The sequence below is a fragment of the Anomaloglossus baeobatrachus genome, chromosome 12 (genome assembly GCF_048569485.1).
Source record: "Anomaloglossus baeobatrachus isolate aAnoBae1 chromosome 12, aAnoBae1.hap1, whole genome shotgun sequence".
NCBI classification, from domain to species: Eukaryota; Metazoa; Chordata; class Amphibia; order Anura; family Aromobatidae; genus Anomaloglossus; species Anomaloglossus baeobatrachus.
Window position 1 is genome coordinate 33,965,016 of NC_134364.1, and position 15,939 is coordinate 33,980,954.

General features: G+C 45.3%; 1 protein-coding gene across 1 annotated transcript in view; it reads left to right on the top strand.

Moving 5' to 3' along the window:
- MIPOL1 (mirror-image polydactyly 1) overlaps window positions 1-15,939 on the top strand; it is a 416,191-nt gene that overhangs the window by 375,835 nt on the left and 24,417 nt on the right. The window contains exon 11 of the mRNA XM_075331008.1: window positions 6,128-6,222. Coding sequence (XP_075187123.1) covers window positions 6,128-6,222 — 95 coding nt within the window. The remainder of the gene's footprint in view (window positions 1-6,127; window positions 6,223-15,939) is intronic.

Sequence of the window (15,939 nt, forward strand, 5' to 3'; positions counted from 1 at the left end):
GCTGACAGCCATCTCTGCTGTATCTCTCATACATAGCAGTGCTCTATCTATAAGAGAGCCGCTGACAGCCATCTCTGCCGTATCCCATACACAGGAGTGCTCTATCTATAAGAGAGCCGCTGACAGCCATCTCTGCTGTATCTCTCATACACGGCAGTGCTCTATCTATAAGAGAGCCGCTGACAGCCATCTCTGCCGTATCCCATACACAGGAGTGCTCTATCTATAAGAGAGCTGCTGACAGCCATCTCTGCTGTATCTCTCATACACAGCAGTGCTCTATCTATAAGAGAGCCGCTGACAGCCATCTCTGCTGTATCTCTCATACACGGCAGTGCTCTATCTATAAGAGAGCCGCTGACAGCCATCTCTGCCATACACAGTAGTGCTCTATCTATAAGAGAGCCGCTGACAGCCATCTCTGCTGTATCTCTCATACATAGCAGTGCTCTATCTATAAGAGAGCCGCTGACGGCCATCTCTGCCGTATCCCATACACAGGAGTGCTCTATCTATAAGAGAGCCGCTGACAGCCATCTCTGCTGTATCTCTCATACATAGCAGTGCTCTATCTATAAGAGAGCCGCTGACAGCCATCTCTGCCGTATCCCATACACAGGAGTGCTCTATCTATAAGAGAGCTGCTGACAGCCATCTCTGCTGTATCTCTCATACACGGCAGTGCTCTATCTATAAGAGAGCCGCTGACAGCCATCTCTGCTGTATCTCTCATACACGGCAGTGCTTTATCTATAAGAGAGCCGCTGACAGCCATCTCTGCCGTATCCCATACACAGGAGTGCTCTATCTATAAGAGAGCTGCTGACAGCCATCTCTGCCATATCTCTCATATACGGCAGTGCTCTATCTATAAGAGAGCCGCTGACAGCCATCTCTGCCGTATCCCATACACAGGAGTGCTCTATGTATAAGAGAGCCGCTGACAGCCATCTCTGCCGTATCCCATACACAGGAGTGCTCTATCTATAAGAGAGCCACTGACAGCCATCTCTGCCATATCCCATACACAGGAGTGCTCTATCTATAAGAGAGCCACTGACAGCCATCTCTGCCATATCCCATACACAGGAGTGCTCTATCTATAAGAGAGCCACTGACAGCCATCTCTGCCGTATCCCATACACAGGAGTGCTCTATCTATAAGAGAGCTGCTGACAGCCATCTCTGCCGTATCTCTCATACACGGCAGTGCTCTATCTATAAGAGAGCCGCTGACAGCCATCTCTGCCGTATCTCTCATACACGGCAGTGCTCTATCTATAAGAGAGCCGCTGACAGCCATCTCTGCCATATCCCATACACAGGAGTGCTCTATCTATAAGAGAGCTGCTGACAGCCATCTCTGCCATATCTCTCATATACGGCAGTGCTCTATCTATAAGAGAGCCACTGACAGCCATCTCTGCCGTATCTCTCATACACGGCAGTGCTCTATCTATAAGCGCGCCACTGATGGCTTTCTCTGCCGTCTTTCTCATACACAGGAGTGCTCTATCTATAAGAGAGCTGCTGACAGCCATCTCTGCCGTATCTCTCATACACGGCAGTGCTCTATCTATAAGAGAGCCGCTGACAGCCATCTCTGCCGTATCTCTCATACACGGCAGTGCTCTATCTATAAGAGAGCCGCTGACAGCCATCTCTGCCATATCCCATACACAGGAGTGCTCTATCTATAAGAGAGCCGCTGACAGCCATCTCTGCCATATCTCTCATATACGGCAGTGCTCTATCTATAAGAGAGCCGCTGACAGCCATCTCTGCCGTATCTCTCATACACGGCAGTGCTCTATCTATAAGCGCGCCACTGATGGCTTTCTCTGCCGTCTTTCTCATACACGGCAGTGCTCTATAAGAGAGCTGCTGACAGCCAACCCTGCCGTCTCTCCCACACACAGGAGTGCTTTGACAGCCATCTCACTCTCCCCCATACAGAGCAGTGCTCCACCTATAAGAGAGCCGCTGACAGCCATTTAGCTTTGGGAGAACAAAAGGATCGTCAGTCTGAAATCAGACATCACCGATCAACGTCTCCCTGACAATCAGTCGGCCGGCCCCCTGTACACATTAGGCTAGGTTCACATTCCCGTTGTTTTGCATCAGTCACATGTGTTGCCTGACGCTTGTGACTGATGCGTTGTACAACGGATGACAAGAATAGAATTCATTGTCGGACTCCGTTGTAAAAGAGAGAGCGATCAGCTGATCGTTCACAATAGCCGGCCGCCGGCTTTTGAGAGCGAACAGATGATCTCCCGGTGGCCAACTAATGAGAGCGATCAGCTGATCGCTCACAGCAGCTGGGTGATCAGCTGATCGTTCGGGCCGATGAGAATGTGTGCGGGCGGCGGAGTGCGGGGTGGGTGGAGCCGAGCAAGGCCATGGCGCTGAGGACGTCAGTGCCGGAGACTGCATGGCTGGGGACAGGTGAGTGTGTGTGTGTGTGTGTGTGTCTGTGCGTCTGTGTGTGTCTGTGCGTCTGTGCGTCTGTGTGTGTGTACATGCGGAGTGCGGGAGGGGACGGAGCTGAGCGGGGAAGTGTCGGGCTTCCTGCACACATAGCCAGGGTAAATATCGGGTAACTAAGCAAAGCACTTTGCTTAGTAACCCGATGTGTACCCTGGTTACATGTGCAGGGAGCCAGAGAGAACATGCGCAGCGAAAGCCTACGGATTGCGCTGTTCAAAAAACGTTACAGGCTGCGTTCCTGCCACCCGACGGTCAGTCGTTCCCCGACTGATAAGTTGGGTGGAGGATGCAACGCAACGTCACCAGTCACAATCCGCCGCTCATACAAGTCTATGGGAACAGCGGAATCCGCCAAACGGATTCCGTTGTTTACCAGAGCCGCGGATTGTGACTGATACAAATTGACGGAAATGTGAACCTAGTCTTAGAGTGTCGTCCAAATCCGTCAATATCGGTAGGTACATCCGACATAAGTCTAATGTGTATGGGGGGCTCAGGTCTGTGACCATGGAGACACACAAGCCTGTATAGGAGCTGTAGACACAACATGGAAGGATATTTCTAATCTAGATCATTTGCAAAGTGGCTCAATCTTTGTTTTTTAGATGCATTGGATCAATTAAAAGCTTTGAATATGTTACCATTAGTAAAGGCTGGGTGTGCTGGGTCCAATGGGTACGATGCTGTAAATTACGTATCTTACAATTAGCCGAGCAATGGAAAAACAAAACAGGTTGAAGAGAGAAAACATTTGATCGTTAGTGCCTAGAAGTGTTTACTTATGGAAATGCTTATAAAGTACAAACTGTGAGGAGAAATAACTGCAGCCGCCCAGAACATCACTGCAGGAGAGTCACCGGCTCCGAATCAGCTGACGCTTCCCCTGCACTGTACCGGCTCAACTAGTTCAGAAGCGGATTAAAACATGAGGCGCTGCTATTATTAAAGGGAATCCGTTAGCAAGTTTTTGCTATGTAATCTTAAGGTAGCATAACGTAGGGGCTGAAAGCCTGATTCCAGCGATATGTCTCTTGCTACAATCGCTGTTTTCTCTGCTTCAGATCTACCAGCTCTCTAAATGCTGAGCTCTGTATAACCCCGCCTTCACTACTGATTGGCAGCTTGCTATGTACACTGAGCTCTATATAACCCCGCCCTCATCACTGATTGGCAGCTTGCTATATACACTGAGCTCTATATAACCCCGCCCTCATCACTGATTGGCAGCTTTCTGTGTACACTGAGCTCTGTGTAACCCCGCCCTCATCACTCATTGGCAGCTTTCTATGTACACTGAGCTCTGTGTAACCCCGCCTTCACTACTGATTGGCAGCTTTCTATGTACACAAAGCTCTGTATAACCCCGCCCTCATCACTGATTGGCAGCTTTCAGTGTACATTGAGCTCTGTATAACCCCACCCACATCACTGATTGGCAGCTTTCAGTGTACATTGAGCTCTGTATAACCCCGGCCCCACCACCGATTCACAGCTTTCTGTGTACACTGAGCTCTGTATAACTCCGCCCTCACCACAGATTGGCAGCATTTTGGGTACACTGAGCTCTGTATAACCCTGCCAATGCCACTGATTGTCAGCTTTCTGTGTACACTGTGCATAGGCAGAAAGCTACCAGTCAGTGGTGGGAGGTTGGTTTATACAGAACATTTGTCTGAGGGACAAGACACTTAGTCCCATAGTGATAGTCTCCTGTTGATAAAACACTGATTTTATTGAAACAGCAACACACAGACTAGGAAGTGAAACATCACTGGAATCAGGGTTTCAATCCCTACAATATGCTGCATTCAGTTTAGATAGCTAAAAAATGCTGACAGATTCCCTTTAATAATCCAGCAATAAAGTTTATAAACCTGTGTTTCCTTCACTATTGCTGGAGGCCGTCCGCTACGGATGGCTGTTATGCAGGATTTCTATAATTTGATGGTTTTATAGGACCATGTCCTTTTTGTATTATTCTTTGCATTAATATTTTCTATTTCCTATACGTCTTTAGTTTTATCAGGAATGTTCTTATACAGTAACACTTATCCTTTCATACAAGTCTGCATTGTGCTGTTCCTCTGTTACTTCTCTTGGAAATGTGTGCATTAATTCACAATGAGGTTAATTAATGTTGTCAGACTTTACTCTAATGAGTCTTAACACAGTCAGACTCACTCACCCCATCAACAAAAGGAATGGTGATGATCTGTTGTAAACGCCTTCATACAGTTTCAGGAGGAACTACAGAGGACCGGCACAATGCAGAAGTTGTATAGTCGCCAGCAGTTATCAGTCATTGTCCTTGTTTCCATTGTGATTTAGGTTTTATTGAGAACAGTCACAAGCTCAGTGGATCTGTTACAAGATTTCACAACATAAGTTCTATACGTTCCCATGCACATTAGAATAACATTGCCCAGTATTGATGGATTCATCCGACAGGCTAATCAGTATGGGGGCCCCTCCAACATCCCCCCAATAGATGGTGTCGGGAACAGAAGGATCAGGCCTGTCCAATCCTTTTTTTTTTTGTAAGAGAGAACCCGCCCCAGAGGAGCTTGGCAGCGTCTCTCATAGAGAGCACAGTAGCCTTCGGTGCAGTAGCCCTCGACATAGTGTATGAAGGAGTTAGCAGAGATATCTTATGGCCAAATGATCAGCTGAGGCATCTTTTGGCAGACAATTATGGAGCCCCTCAGGATAACGTAGAGGTAATTAGTTGGGTCGGACTCTCAACACCTTCAGTGATCAGTAGTTTAGGGACTCCTTTGTTGTAAAGCTAGAAAAAAGAAGCGCTGATAGGGTAATACCAGATGACAGGAGTAGTATAGATAAGAAATATACACTCACTTTCTGTGGCTGTGAAAGTCACAACCACTGACAAGCATGAGATAATGGCGTCTGCCGCAGCCCCACGTGGATGAGCATTCAAACCGGAGAAGAGAAGGGGTTAACACCGTGCATCAGCCAAATGAAGGTGTAGAGATGTTGATGAATAAATATCTTTTTTATTTCATAGGTCTATGCGTTTCGAGGTTGAAACCTCTTCCTCAGGACCAGGAGATCAACAAAGGCTTTGTTGATGTCCTGGTCCTGAGGAAGAGGTTTCAACCTCGAAACGCGTAGCCCTAGGAGGGACTCCTTTATTGGCAGTGGTGCCAAGAATTTAACCCCCAGATATCTAAAGTGTATGGAGGGGCTTTAGAGATGATAAAAATTCCTATCATATTTGATTACTACATAGATATATTAGATCGGATAAGGATGCTGTATTTAATGACCATCTATGTTAGAATCCATGGCTGTATAATCCTTTATGAAAGTTTACACTCAACCCACCTTGCCTGATTGACAGGTCCTCAGTGTCCCTCCTCCCTGCTGCTGCTGAGATCTCACAGTGCTCAGTACAAGCTGCAGCTGCCAGGCAGGACTCCTAAAATTGTCCTTTTAATATTGGATTGCATTATTGTATTTTGAAATGCATTTTCAAAGTAAATACATCAGCCTCATCAGGTCTGAGAGATCTATTTACTATTTTATGCTATTTATATTGCAAAAACCGATGACCATTTCATTTAATCTATGGCAGCCTTCATGCAGCTTACTAACATTGCTGTCTTCTTATTTCCAGGCTCCAGTGACTTTTCTTCAACATAATCAGGACAGATTGATTGAGGACTATAAAAAGCTGGAAGAAGAGATCCAAACCCTACATATATATTACAGGTATGGATGAATACCAAAGTGAGGGACACCGGGCACTGTAAATCCAAGGTTTGCTATTAGTTCGCTCCTGATGAGGACAGGGTCCGGGTGCACATTCCAGGGTTGAAGACCATAAATATATCCGGATAGAGATAGAATAGGCAGCACTCAACGGAATCCAAATGCAGAATTTCTTTATTCCAAATTCATGCCAGAGGGTACAGGTGGTGGGGGAGGGTGAAGATTAGGCACACAACGCCGGACGACGGCGAGCCGTTTCGCACCTTAGTGCTTCCATGGGTCCAGTGGACCCGTGGAAGCACCTCCGGCAAGCCGTTTCGCACCTTAGTGCTTCCATGGGTCCACTGGACCCGTGGAAGCACCTCCGGCAAGCCATTTCGTGCCTTAGTGCTTCCACGGGTCCAGTGGACCCATGGAAGCACTAAGGTGCGAAACGGCTCGCCGCCGTCCGGCGTTGTGTGCCTAATCCTCACCCTCCCCCAACACCTGTACCCTCTGGCATGAATTTGGAATAAAGAAATTCTGCATTTGGATTCCGTTGAGTGCTGCCTATTCTATCTCTATCCGGATACAGGTATGGATGAACCGCACTCCATTCAGTGATATGTCATGTATAATGGATAACAGCGGCGAAGATCATTTGGATCGAAATATGCCCATACACATTAGATTATATCGGATCCAATTTCGGAAAGATCAATTGATCGGATTCTCGTCCCCAGTGACGATTTCCACAGAAGCTAAGCCAGTATTTGATTAGTCGGGTGTAAGTTTACTCCCCTCTCCCCATTGACTTCGGAGGAATAACTGTCTCTCGGATGAAGGCAATCACCTGTGTATTAGCTGCTCACCATAAAAATCGTGCGGTCTTCTCCTGCGGTCTCCCGCGGTGTACATTAGACGTCACCAGGTTCTTCAGCACCAAAATCATGTAATGCTCCAGTCTTCCTCATGTGTCATACGGCAAACAAAGAGCAGTCATAACAACCTGTCCACCCACCGTGCACCCTTCATTATACAGAACACTAGGTCATTGCATTCTTGTCATTTTTCTGGAGCGTTCAGATCCGGAGCTGTCAGATTTGTTTGTACTTTTACTAATTGTTCATAATGATCAAAATCTAAAATCAAAAATAAAATAAGCATATATCCCGCTGCAAATAATTAAAAAGCAAAAGTGCATATAAATAACATAGGGTACTTAGTAAACACTAATAAAAAAAAAAGTGGAAAAGCCATAGCCAACCCACTGTGAGGAGGCGTACCCCAATTTGGGTAAACAATGGTTACAGCTATTCCTGTGAATTTAGGGCTTGTGTCATTCAGTGACAGTAGGGTGAGATGTTCTGAACAAAATATTAAAGGGATTTTCCATTTTCATGTGAGGACATCAAATGGTAGGTGTAATAAAAAAAAATGTAAATTTAATTTAAAAAAATGGAACATTAAATAGGTAAAATAGTTGAATCCCTACAAGTCCGAAGTGCAAAATTCTGTACTTTAGGATGATGTGAAAATTTATTCGGGCTCAATATTTTATCAGTAGGGATTAAAGAGGTTTACAGTTTAAAAAAAACAAAACAACAGCAGTAAAACAAACAAACAGCAGCAAACCTAAAACCCTGACTACAGCTGTGATGCGCTGGCGGTGCCCGGACTCTGCATACAAGTAGCTGCAGTCAGTCAGTGGCCGCTGTGGTCACCTGGCGCACTACCGGCTTCATGGTAAGCTAAAACAAAGGAATCTCAAACTGGTATAATGGTAGAATCCCTACAAGTCCTAAAGGCCCCGTTACGTGCAACGACATATCTAACGATATGTCGTCGGGGGTCACTGAATTTGTGACGCACATCCGACGTCATTAGCGATGTCGTTGCGTGTAACAGCTAGGAGCGAGTGTTAGCGATCAAATATACTCACCTTATCGTTGATCGTTGACACGTCGTTCATTTTCGAAATCTCGTTGGTCGTTGTGAACGTAGATTGTTCGTCGTTTCTGAGGCAGCACACATCGCTACGTGTGACACCCCGGGAACGACGAACAACAGCTTACCTGCAGCCTTCGGCAACAAGGTGGGCGTGTCTATAATGCGGCTGGTCTCCGCCCCTCCGCTTCTATTGGTTGGCCGCTGTGTGACGTCGCTGTGACAGCGCACGGACCTCCCCCTTAACAAAGAGGTTGTTCGCCGTCCACAGCGACGTCGCTATGAAGGTAAGTATGTGTGATGGTTGTTAGCGATATTGTGCGCCACGGGCGTACCCGCCCCCGTGACACACAAACGACGGGGGCAGGTACGCTCGCTAGCGATATCATAGCGTGTAAAGCCCCCTTTAGTGCAAAATTCTGTTTTTGGGGTGATGTGAAAATATATTGTGCCTCAATATTTTTATTTTATCAGTTGGGATTAAAGAAGTTTACAATTTAAACACATAAAACCCTGACTACAGCTGTGATGTGCTAGCTGTGCCCGGACTTTGCGTACAAGCAGCTACAGTCAGTCACTGGCCGCTGCGGTCACCTGGCGCACTACTGGCGTTTATACCGGTGGTAAAACGCCAAACTGGTAAAATCCCAATAAAATATGGCACCAAGAGATTTTCAGAGCATTGCATTTTTGCTTTCCTTACATTAGACACAACTGCCCAACTTTTTTTTAATTGGGGTGGGGGGGGTGTATGTTTCAGTGCTAATATTGGGTGTGGGGGCACATGACTATTTCATCACTACTAGTGCTGACTGTAATGTCTGATCAGACCTTAATGTAAACTAAAAGAATATTGTTAAAAACACTGAGGACGGGCATTCATCCAAAATTAGAAACCACTGCATGTGGCAGACGGGTCAGAGAAAGTTCAGCTAGCTGCACGTATGGGAAGAATCGGGCAGGGACTGCTCAATAGTCTTTTTTTTATTACTCATAACACTAAGAATGAGTATATACCTTTTTTTTCTATATAACTCGAACCGGACATTCTGGTTAGTCCTGTTGGTGGATTTAGGTCTGTCACCCGGCGCAGTTACACTTCCTGTACATAGTTAGTCTTTCTCTAGTGTTTAATACTATGTTGTAATTATTTGATACAATTGTTTTTGTGTAGTGGAACAGAAGCTTTTATATATCCATACAAAAGGTAGGGAGGAGAAAAGGCCAGGACCAGCAGCTCCCAAAGGGTGCAGTGACGGTGTACCCAGCACAGGTTAGACTCATCCGCTTTCCCGAATGGTGGTGCACTCCATCTCTGCAAGAACTCAAAGGGGTAAACTGGCTTGAGGGCCATACTATCGATCTGCCAACACGCATATAGACCCACTAGGCAAAATCTGAGGCTCAGGGGGTTAATTTGAAACCCCAAGATCTTAAGAGGGTCCACCACCATACGCCAGGTGTGGCCTCTTCAGATGCTACCTCTTCGTCTACTGTATCTATATTCCTAGCCAATAAGGCAGGCATTAGGTTTTTGGTGAGGAGGTCTCTCTTCCTTGTCCAGCTTGGACTCAATCCTTCAGATTCGGCAACAAAATTGTAATCAATTTTTGAATTTCCCACAAAATCTAAAGTGCAAATTGATAAAATTGTTAAAACTACTTGAAATATGACAAAATTTTCAACTTTTTCTGCTTTTTATGGACAGTCTTGGCCAGCTCTGCCATAGTTTTAGACAAGTTGGAGGGATTTAACTGAAAGGGGGCATGGTCAAAAAATCATTACAATTTACACCATAAACGTGGCATAAACTTTGACCAAAAATTGCAATGAAAAATGTGCCAAATTCATTACGAGGCGCACCTTACTGCAACGTGTTTTTTAGGCTTGTCTGGAAAATGCCAGCCTCGATAAATTGGGAGCTGCCAGTCTCTAATCTTTGTGGATGGTTGTCCTGAGTATCTACACCAGTGCTGTATTTTTTATGAGCACCTTCAGAAGTTGTTATGAAGAGTGTTTCATGTCATATATAGCCAGTGGTTTGTTGTTTTTTTTTTATTTCTTGCCTGGGCTTTACCCCGCCTTACTTTTTAAGGGCACCTCATTACATTCTTTGGATTGTGCAATTTGCACAGACGGAAAATAAAGAGTTAATCTGCTCACTTCCAGGCCTAGAGATAAGAGAAGGCTCGTAATCAGTTGGTAAGAGCGGGTTCCAGCCAGAATGTCACTACATGGAGAAAGCGTCACAGTTCCACCTGCTTCCTGCTATAACATAACCGGAACACAATGAAATGGACTGTCTTGTAGCAGGCACGGCCCCGTGTAGCCACCCGAGTGATATGAAGCATATTGTCTCCTTGATTTAGTGGCCTGTTTGCAGCTGCCAACCTAAGAGCCTCCATTTAACCTCTGAACCTTGAAGTCTATTGTACCAGATTTCATTGGTTCATTACGTCTTCCATTTCCTAATGAAAAATGTAGCTTCTTGTTCCTGTTGGCCGGAGGTACGCTTAGTTTTCTTGTACCTACCGGTCAGAACAGCTTTGGTCTTTGTTTCCTAGAGGCACAATGTTTAGTGCCTGGTGGTCAATGGTGCATTTAGTGGTCGATTGCCAGGAGCCCGGTAGTCCTTTTCCCGGTAATAACAGCAACATGGCCAGTATTCACATACATGTTGACCTGGTCCAATGAAAACCCAGGCCGAGTGTGCATTTATCATCAGAGGGGAGTAGGCATCTACTGTAATTAACCTCAGCATTTCTCCCCTGTGGACAAAAGGATCACATCTTAGCGTCCAACTACTTAATTTTTTCCCCCTCTGCCAACGTTGTTCAACCAACAGCTTGGAGGAGAGATGGGGGGTCCCCATACAAATTAGATGGACATCCGCTCCTTACGAATTGGCACAATCAACTGATAGCATTCAGGCAAGACCTGTCTAAAGTGTGGATATTTTCTATTTAGCCTCCACCAATATAGTTGGAATAGGGGAATAAAGCACTGCCAGACACCTTATCTCCCCGTAACACAAAACGATCGGCATCTTGAAACCCAATAGCCCAATCCTTATCGCTCATCTGCCCACCCCAAAATCTACTGTTATAGGAGAGTCACGGGAGTGGCAGGAATCCTTCACGCACATTATTCAACCAATCCAACCAACATTAATTTAAAGTGTATGACCAACTTTACTTAGCTCGAAACTTTAAAAGACCTGCAGTTGTGTTATTGGAATAACGGATCCACCGGGATACAAGAAGCCAAGGAAGCTGTTTGGTGGGGATCTCATATTGTAGAGATGCTATGGTTGTTCTTTTACAGTCTGTGATATTGGGGGACATTGTGTCTATTTAGGATTTTCTTTACAACTAATAGGTTATTTATGACCCTGCCAAGCTAATTTAATGGATGAATATTGGTTTGACAACCGTGTTGTATCCATACCACAGGCAGATTTGTAATGTGAGGCGCCATCAAACACCACCACAGATCTGAGGACGTGTATGTCACAATTAAGGTAATATGGGGTATGGTTGCATAGTGTTGTCTTGAAATCCTTCGGTTCTTGATCGGAATCATCCTAAGAATGACATATGTGTATAGATTGATGTTATAGATGTTCTCTGTTAGTTTCATTTTGCTCTTGGTCTCTAAAAACACACTTGTTATTTGACTTCCTATGAAATTGGCCCCAGGGGGTTGGTTCAAGATCATTTCGCTTGTGAGAGGGACTAGTGTGATGGTAATCTTTGTACAGTGCCACAGACTACGTTGACGCTCTATAACCTAGTCTCCCGGTACGTATTTGTACGCAACCTCAGATCCTCACAAGATCTCCTTCTCTGCTCTCCTCTTATCTCTTCTCACTATCGCATACAAGATTTCTCCCGTGCATACCCCATAATCTGGAACTCTTTACCCCAATATATTAAACTCTCGCCTACCATGGAAAACTTCAAAAGGAACCTGAAGACCCACCTCTTCTGACAAGCCTGTAACCTGCAGTAATCCTCAGACCACTACACCACTGCACAACCAGCTCTGTCCTCTCCTTCTGTTTCCTCACTCATCCCCTGTAGACTGTGAACCCTCACAGACAGGGTCCTCTCTCCTCCTGTATCCTCACCCATCCCCTGTAGACTGCGAGCCCTCTCAGGCAGGGACCTCTATCCTCCTGTACCCTCACCCATTCCCTGTAGACTGTGAGCCCTCACGGGCAGGGTCCTCTCTCCTCCTGTACCCTCACCCATTCCCTGCAGACTGTGAGCCCTCGCGGGCAGGGTCCTCTCTCCTCCTGTACCCTCACCCATTCCCTGTAGACTGTGTGCCCTCGCGGGCAGGGTCTTCTCTCCTCCTGTACCCTCACCCATCCCCTGTAGACTGTGTGCCCTCGCGGGCAGGGTCTTCTCTCCTCCTGTACCCTCACCCATTCCCTGTAGACTGTGAGCCCTCGCGGGCAGGGTCCTCTCTCCTCCTATACTAGTCTGTGCCTTGTATTGTTCATGATTATTTTACTTGTTTTTATGTATACCCCTTTTCAATTGTAAAGCGCCATAGAATAAATGGCGCTATAATAATAATAAATAATAATAAGCACCAGGATATAAACCGAAGCTGCTGCCAACTTTGCTTTTTTTTTTAGTTGGAGTTTGATTTTTACATTCAGAAATGTAGAAGGTATATATGGACAGATTATGGCTCCGCGTAGATACTCTATTATATGTCACTGACGAGATATGGGAACCAAATGGGAAAAGCTGCAACAGTTGGGTTTGCAGTTGGGATCTTTTAGTAACAGGCACACAAGGAGAGAGGAAAGATAAAGCCGCTTTTAAAAAAAAAGTTCTCTAGCGTATCGGAGTGATAACAGGTAAAACACCTTTACTGCAATTAAATATTTACCAAGTCTTGGCTGTAGGGCGGGTGCTGCGGCTCTGAGTGTGGAGCCATTGATAAGCTATCAGAGAGGGGCTGAGTTAATGAGTAACCACCCAGGGCGCACATTCCTTTTAAGTCTCTCCTCTCCCCTGAAAATGACCTGAAATAAGTCTACAGGGAACACGTATCTCTTCTCATTTCACAAGAGTGGCCAGAGACCAGTGCTAGTTGCAGGGGGATCGTGGTCATTTACTTGTGATGTAATCACCGAGAGTGACCTAGAGAATTCAATGAGTGACTTGAAAGATAATTTTCAATGAGGGAGGGAGGAAAATGTCTAAAAGTTCATCTGGATGAAAAATAAATGGCATAAAAATGTCATTATGTTTGACGCATGTGCCAAATCCCAAACGTTTCCTTAGAGCTTCAGTGACTTGATATATTCCAAAAGAGCATTTGTTACGGTAAAATGTAGTCTGGCCGACTAGTCTGTACACCATGTGAAAATTCATCATTACAGAAAAATCAGTCGGCACTTACATATTTACCATTGTTTATTGATGACGATCATATATAATTTATAAGGGAAGCAAATTTGTTCCCCTACAGAAGAGAAGGCTGGCTTCTTAGCGCCGAGCATTGGAGTTGGCTACTTCAGTGTTTCTTCTGCTGGTTCTCTCCCCAAAAGTGATTTCTGACCCTTTACCAAGAGGTCCGGTTAGATTGCCATCGGGCGTCTCTCCCATACACTGGAGGGCTCACTCGGCCGAGCGCTCTTTTTTTATTTTTTTCTCCCAGAGATAAGTTGAAACCCGAGATGTCTGCAGGTGGCTCTCTCATGGAGAACTCAAAGATGAAAAGTTTGAAATCAGACATGTCAGATCCTTAACTCTCCCGACAATTGATTGTCCTGGGCTTCCATTAAACTGTTGGCCGACCTTAACGTTATCAACGGGTTTGGCCAACATTAGTCCAATGAGTATGGTAGAGCCAAAAGTCTTTTCCACCCTTTAGCAGAAAGATGTTTTACAGTTCTGTGGCAAGAACATCTAAAGAGCTTTCTCTGTGGATGAGCGTCAAAGTTACTCTTTGGAGAAGACTCTAGGTTGGTTAAATATCTTGTCTCAAGTCTCCGTAAACAGTCAACTATTGACTTTTAGGATAGCCACCTCCAATAGGTGACACAAGTGAGCCAGATTACAGCCTCCTGAAGGAGAGCTAATTTACATACCTTTTCCCAGGGAGCATTGCCTTACTCATACATCTCCCTACACCAGCTTGGCTGTCTCCATAAGCAGAAACACTACCCTGTAGAGTTACTCATATTGAAGAACATAAATTAATTTTAGCATCTTAGCAAGACTCCGCTCACAACATGTTTTGTGTGTGTGCAACATGGATTCTTGGGGCCAAAGTGACTGATTTTAAGAGGGTCATATACTTTTTTTTACTATTTGGAATTGCACAGTAGACTTTGTTATAACATGAAAATTCACTTGGACTAGTATTCCTTTGACTAAGCTGCTATTCATATTTATTTAGGAACTTTTATGATGAGAATATTGTATTTTTTCTAGTAGCAGCACAACTGAGGCCAAAAGGTCTGGTCTAGGGTAAAGGTCCCCATACATATTAGACTAATGTTTTCTGAACCTGCCGATATCGGACGATGGTCTACTGTGTATGGGGGCACCAGCTGACTGATTTTGAAAGAGATGACGATTGTACATGTCTGATTTTGGATTACTGATCATATTGTTCTCCCGTCGATAACCTGCCGGCCGACGTTATTTGGCCATTTTCTCATGGAGAACACAGGTGCGTTCTCCCAAGTGAGCACGTCTGTGTATGGGAGAGCCGGTCAAAATGGTTGTTTGCCGAAGCATCGTTCAGCCGACAGCCATCTAATGTTTAGCCCCATTTACATTGGCCTAAGCTGTAAGCCTAAATATGTGGACAAGATTTGCTAATAAAAGAACCTATTTTTTGTCTTCTCATATAACCCCTTTAACGAGTGGTGAACTTGTGTTTTTATCATCTTGGCTGAGAAAATGTCCATCAACTAAAGTGTATCGGAGTGGCCTGACCTTCAACGAGGATAAGGAGCCATATGGGGAATGAGAAAAGCCCGATTGTTGCATTGTGTGTCTAGTAGGAGGGAAGGTATTATAAAAGTCAAAAAGACAGGAGATGGTTCAGCAAGACAGCCAAGATATAAAAGCGGTGTGGTGCACGTATGCTTTTGTGTCTCGCTTCTGTCAGACGCTTGGACTTTGATACCTCATAGAGTGTTTGCATTTAATTAGACAGAGCGCGGTGTGACAGACCATCAATACTCACCCCAGGATTGATTTCTATTCCATCTGCCTGAGACTAAAGTGATGTGACAATGTGTAGACCTGGACGGAGCAGTCAGGGAGTAGCATTATTGTATGTATAGGTCATCGCTGCAGCTCGGAGACCAGCAAATTTACTAATACACTGAATTTTTCCTGCATTACAGCATGTACAGAGCCTTGAAAAAGTGTTCATACCTCCTGAACGTTTCCACATTTGTTCCACGTTGTCTGGTCTAAAATGATGCCCACAGTCACTCTGTTACTACAGACTTATGAGTCCTTTCATACTGTATGCTGGGAGGATTCACCAGTTTCTGAGCCGGGAATGGCGGTCGCATGACTGCAATTGTGCGATATGCATGTTCCTGGTCAGAACCCGACTTGTTTGGGCGCAGCCTCACTCCATACAAGTGTATTGAGCATGGCCGCGCCTGCTAGATGGCTGCGCCTTCGAGAAGAACGCACCACCTCAATACACTTGTATTGCACGAGGCCGCGCATACTAGACAACCGTGCCTACTAGATGAACATGCCAACTCAATACACTTGTATTGCACGAGGCCACGTCCAC